Source organism: Gorilla gorilla, chromosome 19 (genome assembly GCF_029281585.2).
Source record: "Gorilla gorilla gorilla isolate KB3781 chromosome 19, NHGRI_mGorGor1-v2.1_pri, whole genome shotgun sequence".
In the NCBI taxonomy this organism is placed as follows: Eukaryota; Metazoa; Chordata; class Mammalia; order Primates; family Hominidae; genus Gorilla; species Gorilla gorilla.
Window position 1 is genome coordinate 96538928 of NC_073243.2, and position 7918 is coordinate 96546845.

Consider the following 7918-nt stretch of genomic DNA (forward strand, 5'->3'; position numbering starts at 1 on the left):
GGGAGAGCAGCTTCTCTTTTCCCACTTGAACTGAGATTTATTTGGCTTAACTGGAGTCAAAGCTAATGGTTCTAATGACTTTGAAGCACTCCAACTTATTCTCCAGATTTCTACACATGGACTTACACTTTATGAAAGAAGAGATATACACACACAAAAAAATCCCTCCATAAAAGAATTTACCAGACCATACTAATCACGTAGATATTAGCTTTATCCCTGGAGTAAAATCCAAGTCTCTCTAATAGCAATAGGAGATGGGGCTGCAAATTAGACCAATAACCTGAATATTCACTAAGGACTTAGGAAAACAAAACACTTTGGAAACATTCATTATCGATTTACACATACCTTTGATTTATGGAGAAAAGCAAGGATTTCAGGACTGGTTGAGTTAGAAGAGGAGGCGGGAGTTCGCGAGGAAGACAGAGACGAGAGATCAAAAAGGATGACAAAAGTGGGAGGAATATTTACTGATTTCTTGGTAATAATAGTCTTAACTTCCCTGTTAGTTAATGTCTTTCCAAAGTTAATCTCTATGAAGTGGTCCCTTACGGCATTATAAGAGCAAAATGAAATGAATGACTACACATTCGAGGAATAGATAATAACAAGTAATGTCAATAAGAAATTTCTCTCTTCACTTTAGAGAACAAACACCCAGGAGTTGATGCTGAAATTAAATTTTTAGACTCCCAAGTCAATGCTCTGTACTCTACACAGTAAGTTCTCTCAACTTTAACATGCACGTGATAAATGAGGGAGTAGTTTTGCATTTTTGACAAGCTCCCAGGTGATGCAGATAGCGCTAGTCCTTGGAATACACTGAGTTGGAGGCCTCTGCCCCATTACATCTGCTAAGGTAAGCCTCGTGAATAACTGTTTTTAATGAAAAGGTATTTTCCAAGAGCAGAAGAAAATGAGATTACCAACAGAATACTGACGTGTTAAAAGTTCTAATAATTCAACAATATTTGTAATATTCAACAAACATTTGCACAGCGATGTCAACTGTCATTAATAAGTAAAATATACTTAAGTTGCAGATTTTTGAAACATACATAAACACTAATATTTTATAGTCGAGCTATCTATTAACAGAAAAACTTCAGCCGAATTAAATTTAAAGGAATTTAATTGAGCAATGAACAATTTGCAAATCAGGCAGCCCCCAGAATCACAGTGGATTCAGAGAGACTTCAGCACATCCACATGGTGGAAGAAGACTTAGAGACAAAAAAAAGGAAAATGGCATACAAAAATCGGAAGTAAGGTACAGAAAACAGCTGGATTGGTTACAGGCTGGCGTTTGCCTTATTTAAACACAGTTTGAACACTCAGCAGTGTATGACTGGTTGAATATGGCTGCTAGGATTGGCCAAGACTCAGCTTTTGTTTTGTTTTCTTTTGTTTTTTGACACGGAGTCTTGTCCTGTTGCCCAGGCTGGAGTGCAGTTGCGTGATCTCAGCTCACTGCAACCTCCGCCTCCCGGGTTCAAGCGATTCTCCTGCCTCAGCTTTCTGGGTAGGTGGGATTACAGGCATGCGCCACCACGCCTGGATACTTTTTGTATTTTTAGTAGAGACAGGGTTTCACCATGTTGGCCAGCCTGGTCTTGAACTCCTGACCTCAAGTGATCTGCCCGCCTCGGCCTCTCAAATTGGTGGGATTACAGGTGTGGGCCACCGCGCCCAACCTCAGCTATTGTTACAGGTACATAAGCCTAAGGTTTTCAATCTTGCCTACCTATTAAGTTAGGTTGCGGTTCATCCACAAGGACTCAAATATAGAAGTACAGGGTACTTCTCAAGCCATATTTATTTTACTTTAATAAATCTCTCACTGTATTTTATTGTTATGCACTCATGGATAATTTCCTCCTTATGTTTGAGATATACCATACAGAAAATCCACTAACTCTATAAAACTGTCTTAATTTTCAGTCAGCTTTGATAATAAAGATACTATGTCTAGCGGTTGCTTTTACTTTCTTTGAAATGTAACATTTTAGATAAGAAAGATGGCACTGCCACACCTGAGCCCAGCAGGTTATTTGCAATCTACCATGGAATAACAAAGTCGACCATAACCCATTACATATATTACATCCTTATTTGGGAGGAGCCACAGTATAGCTGGGGTTTAGAGAAGAAAAAAGAAGGTCATTCTATTTCTGTTTTCCTCACCTGTAACAGAGAAATCTCGATGCATTTGAAGAAAGTTAATGAAAACTAAACACAGTGTGTACCTCTAGCCAAAACTCACAGTTACCTTGTAAAGCTTCCTATTGGTCCTCTTGAACCAGCTGAGCACAAGAGGTTTTTCCTATAAAAAGTCCACAGTGCATCTAAATCTGATCCCAGTGAAATTTCACTTCGGCTGAAGTGAAAATGCAGAGGTAGCATTTAAGGATAACAGCTGGAGAACATTAGTTCCCTGTCTCTCCTTTTCTCTCCCAAGGGTTGAAAATTCTGCTGTTCAGACAGGAAGTCGTCATATACCACACACTGCACAATACGAGAATGCTGGGATAGAAGAACAAGTTGCAGAGGATTAGAAGGGCTGGGGCGGGAGGCGGGTGGGGTGGGGGCAGGGGATTGTTCAAGAAAGAACTCACAGCAGTGATTCTATGTACCCCTTGGGCTGTCTTTCTCCCCCGACAGTGTTCAACTAGCATACACCCAGAATTGACAAGCACATGCTACAATTATATCCTGAAAGCTTTTTAATAACTCAGAGTAAGAAGGCTTAATCACTTACTTTTCCTCACATTTTTATAATATTAACTCTAAGACGTTTTGGGGAGTGGCCCAGATTCTCCAATAATCTTTTCTGGCATACTTTCACATTTGCTATCTAAAAAGGCAGCCTTTAACTTTAAAAAAAAAAATTGTCAAAAAAAAAAAAAAACTCAAATCACTGCCCAAGACAAGGAAATATACATAGATACACACACACACACACACACATACACACGCACATATGGAAGTCAAAACATGATGATCTGGAAAAAGAATGACTTCAACAAAAGGTTCTTGTGGATATGGTTTTTGTAGGGTCGGTTTCTGCTGTAATTTCACAAAACTGCTGAGAAACGAGGAGAGACACCCACATTCTGTGGCCACAGCTCAAAGTTTCGAACAGGATGATAAGAGTTTCCTCCAGGCCACAGGCTGAATAGCTAGCCTGCATTCCTACCAGTCTGCAAGCGCTGGCCCCTCCTTTGTAACCAACTGTCCTCTGGGGGCGGGCTGTAAAACTGACCCTGTCTCTTCCACTCCTCTTCAGCCAATACCGCTAGACACAAACCTTCTTAACCTTTGAACTGCAGAAAAATGCCTCTGCCTTATGCGTATCAGGGGCTAGCTGCTAACTGGGATACAACGCTACGGTTTTATGCAGAGTGGGAGGAGGTAGGAGAGAGGAGGGAGAAGCCAACCCAGACATCCATCATCCTTTTAGGAGTAGGTGGAGTTTAAAGTTTCCCTAACTTCCAAGTTCCCACTTGACAGGCAATATTTCTGTGCAATTTCCAGCCCCACGTAACAGATGGTCCTTTGCCCGTCTCCAGCCCCGAGAGACCAGACAAAGCCCCCAGCCATTCCACGCCTCGCAGGACTGATAGGTGATTAGTTTCATGAAGCTGTCAGAGCAGGAGCAGCGAGCAAAGAATGGAAACTTAACTTCTCCTTCCAGAAGTTTTTTCTGCTACAGTAGAGTCCAGGGGGCTGGAGCACAAAGGCCCGGGAAAGTTTTCACTGAGTTATTTTTCAAAAACGTCTTCCGCCATCTGCCAAACCATCATCTCCTAAACCCCAGATGCCCAGGGAAGGAAGGTTAAGGCATATGTGCTCAGAAACACAGCAGAGATGCAACTTGAGCCTTCCCAAAGACAAACTGGGAAGTTGCTTAAAGAGACCCCCACAGTGGAAAAGCATCCTCGGGGCGCCTGACCTACTCACTGGTCACTCACTGCCAAAGGAGAAGGTGGTGACCCAGACAGGGTGCCAAATGGGGTGCGTCACGGCCGCGGGCGAGAACCTCCCTTCCCAGCCGGGAGGGCGAGGGAAAGGGGAGGAGGGACGCGATCCGGGAGTCTGAGGACGGGCGGCCCACTCACCCTCACTGCCGTACTGTTTGCCATTGTTCGCGCCCATCCTGTAGCCGTCATGCCCGCCGTCTCCCGGGACACTCCATAGCTGCGGCGCACCTCCTGCGCGCTCGGCCCGAGGAAAGCCCGCCCGACGGGACCGTTAGCTGCACATCCCCCCCACGCTCCGGGGCCGACCTCCGGCCTGGAGAGGTCCCCGCACTCCAGTGGGAGGGGGTGCTGCGTCCCCTCCTGGCACCCCCGGTAGCTCCAGGCGGGGCCGGGCACAGCTGCAGCACTTAGAATCCGCGCTGGGGGCCGGCGGGCGCAGCGCCGCGCACAGCCCGCGCCCCGGGGCCGCCCAGAGGCTCGCCGCGCCGCCGCCGCCGGGTCCCCATCCGCCCGCCCCGATCCCCTCCGGTGGGCGCTGAGCCGGGCAGGCCCCTGGGCTCCGCGGCTCGACCGCCTCCTTCGGCTGCCCCTGCGCGCCCGCGGCTTCCCCGGGGAGGGCGCGGCGGCCACTTGTTGCGGGTGCCCGGAGCGAGCGAAGACTAGCGACCCGGCGCAGCTCGCCCGCGGGCCGGACTTTTGTTAGCGCCAGGCGCCTCCTCTCGCCGCCCAGCGTCAATCACAGCTGGAGCCCCGGGGAGGAAGGCCGGCCCGGGGATGCGCGGCCTTTTAAAGGGGCAGCGCGCCTTTTCGGGGCTGCGGCTCCAGGCCCCAGCCTGGGCACCGGCCCTGCGCGCTACGCGCGAACCCTTTGGAGCGAAGCAACGTCCTGCTGGCTCTGTTTTACTGTTGTTCTTTTACAGGCTTGGCCCCCAATCTATAAGATGAACTTCCAGGCGTCGTTTGGAATCCCTTGAGTTTGTCTGCAAGTACAGCCTATTTTAAGTGCGTGGGCATTTAAAATAAACACGCATCCGTGTCTGATTCTGACACCTTTCAGGTGTATGCGTTGGCATTCTCCTGTGACTTCCCTGTTTGGAGACTGGGGCGGAAAATGGAAGAGAGAGGGAGGGAAAACTTGGGGCGACTTAGCAGGGAATCGGTCCCAGGAGAGCCAGACTTTCCCTGCCCCGCCCCGGTGAAGGAGGTTTCCTGGCTCAGAATGTTTAACAGCTTCAGAGCCAGGAAATGTATTTTCTCCTCGTTTCTGTGATTTTTTTTTTCTTGTGGTTGGTGTTATCCTTTGTTTAAAACATTATAACCTCTTTTGGAAATTTATTTGGCACTTCTACAGCTTTAAAATGGCCCTTTGGTGTTCGCTGCATTAAACAGAAAAAGGAAATTCTCCTTAATGTTTTATTCCCTTTTCATGTAAATACCTAGAATTTTATAACATTACATCCTAATAAAGACCAGGGCACTCACCGTGCAAATTTCTTTGTAGTAAGGCAAGCACAGAGTAGTTTTTCCTTGTAGATGTTAGATGTTGCAAATTAAATTAAAAGTGTATATTGATGCATACATACATAAATATGCGTATATGGAGATATACATACATAGATATATGCATATGATGCGTGAATACAGAACCAGGCGTTTTGTAGTTACGTATTTCTTAAAAGGCTTGTGACCACATGCAGAAATTCTTAGTGATTTAACTTCTTATAGATTCTATTTGGGTAATTTCCTTTATTTATTACAATTTTCCTTTGTAACAATGGGATAAAACATCATGTTTCAAGATTTTTAAATCTAGATATCATGTATTGAAAGAAAAAAATAATAATCTATTTTCAAGAATGGGATCAAATGTTTTGTATTGTGTTGATGTTTCCACTGTCCAGGTCCAAAGAGATGAAAGACTATTTTAATTCATCTTTTAATATCTAGAATCCAGCACACTGGCCAATAATATGTGCTTCCTAAATGTCTGTCAAATTATATCTAAAACCTGTGTCATAGGCCCTAAAGAAGGTAGAGATATCAAAAATTTGGAAGAGTGAGTTATTTCAGATTCTACCTGAAAGCATAAATCCAGTCTAGAAAGGAGCTGACATCTACTTTATCTTTATGCAAAAGCGAATTTCTGCTCACCTGGTCTGTATCAGTTTTCTGTAGCTTATAACAGAATTCCTGAAACTGGGTAATTTGCAAAGAAAAGAAATTATTTTTTTGGAGGCTGAAAGATCCAAGCTCAAGGGGCACATCTGGCGGGAGCCTTCCTGCTGGTGGAGGCAGCACACGGGGCACCACACGGTGAGGCAGCTGAGCTTGCTAGCTCAGGTCTCTCTTCCTCTTCTTCTAAAGCCACCAGCCCCACTCCCGTGATAACCCGTAAATCCATTAACCCATTAATCCATTAATCCCTGAATGGATTCATCCATTCGGGAGGCAGAGCCCTCATGACCCAATCACCTCTTAAAGGTCCCATCTCTCAAAATTGCCACATTGGGGATTAAATCTCAACATGAGTTTTGGGGCGGACAAATATTCAAAGTATAGCATGGTCTTTGTGATTCTTCTGTCACCATGCAGGGAACTTACCCTGGATCTGATCATTTTGGAGGCATATTTGAAAATAAACTGGGTGTAAAGTAGTAGAACAAAGGAAGCTCTTCTTGAAGTTTGATGTACAGTTGACAATTTGCTTTTTATATGCTATTATTTCCCTGACGGTCTGAGTCTCTCCCTTGCAATTTACAAATGGGAAAACGGACAGCAGAAACTGAGGCTTGAAGAGTTAAATGTCTAGAGTCACCCAGTTGGTAAGTGCCAGATTGATTCAGTTTCTCAGTTTCTCTCCACCCCACGCCACTGCCTCTCTGGACCTGGCCATTATTCAACTGGGAGTCACTGTCCTCCCTTTTCGATTGGGTCTCTTTTCAGAGTCTTTAATATCAAATTAAAGCCAACAGTGAAAAGTAAATTATGGTGACCAACTACATGTATCTTTCTTGAAATTAAATTCTGTAAATATTTTTCAAAGCTTTATTGCCTACTCTAATGGGAAATGGAGATAACCCATTTTATGAAATTCCAGCTTAAAACAAAATGGAAAGCATACTTGATTTTTAAACATCCTTCTGATCATAGAAGTTGATAAAAATGCATGTTGGCCTATTCACTATAAAAGCCACACACAATTAAGCAAAACAAAAAGAAAAGCACTATTCCAGCTGCAAATACAGGCCTATTCACGTTTATATATTTTAATTTTCAAAGTTAAGATATTGTACCATTGTCTTAACCCAAAATTCCAAGCTTTTTACCTAGCTTCCAAACCTAATCCCCAGCTTTCAATACAGTATGCCAATCTCCTTTAGGCAAGGGTGGTATGTTTTTCACCAGTGTGTTCCCAATACCTAGCACAGCTGCTAACACAAAGTACTCACTCAGTAAACACTAGCAGAATGAGTGAATGTTGAACAAAGAGATGTGACTTGAATGTTATTCTACCTTCTCTGTCATTGCCTTTTTAAAGAGGCCACAATCACTAAAAGGATTTTTTTAAATAAACATTCAAAATTACCTAAGCTGAATAAGAATATACTAGGTATCTCATGTTTTTTTCCACCCAGGACCTTTTCCTGTAAGGAAGTCTGCTAACACCAGCTCCTGTACTTTGGGAAACTGTTTCATCCAAATTTCAACCATGGGCTTCCTGTGAAAGCTTGTCAATCATGGTAATGGTGGTAAACTTCCTGTACCGGTAAGGGCCAGGCTGACTCAGTCCAACACCCACCCCCACCTGGCTATAAGGACAGAAGCAAGTGCTTCTCTGCTTCCCTGCTAGGAGGTGTCAGGGGAGACCTGGTGGAGAGTCAGGAGTTTCACCATCACTCAAGGGTAGCAGTGTCATCCCCACTGCACTGTCAGTG

At 44.6% G+C, this 7918-nt stretch overlaps 1 protein-coding gene across 2 annotated transcripts in view; it reads right to left on the minus strand.

The window, feature by feature from the left end:
- FBXL7 (F-box and leucine rich repeat protein 7) overlaps positions 1–4705 on the minus strand; it is a 431780-nt gene extending 427075 nt beyond the window's left edge. The window contains exon 1 of one of the 2 annotated variants that reach the window (XM_055367583.2): positions 4122–4705. Coding sequence is in view for 1 of the 2 variants with exons in the window: in XM_004059017.5 (XP_004059065.2) it covers positions 4122–4158 (37 nt within the window). In the remaining variant the exon portion in view is untranslated. The remainder of the gene's footprint in view (positions 1–4121) is intronic. The other variant, XM_004059017.5, reaches the window with a different exon arrangement.
- Positions 4706–7918: the final 3213 nt, after the last annotated feature.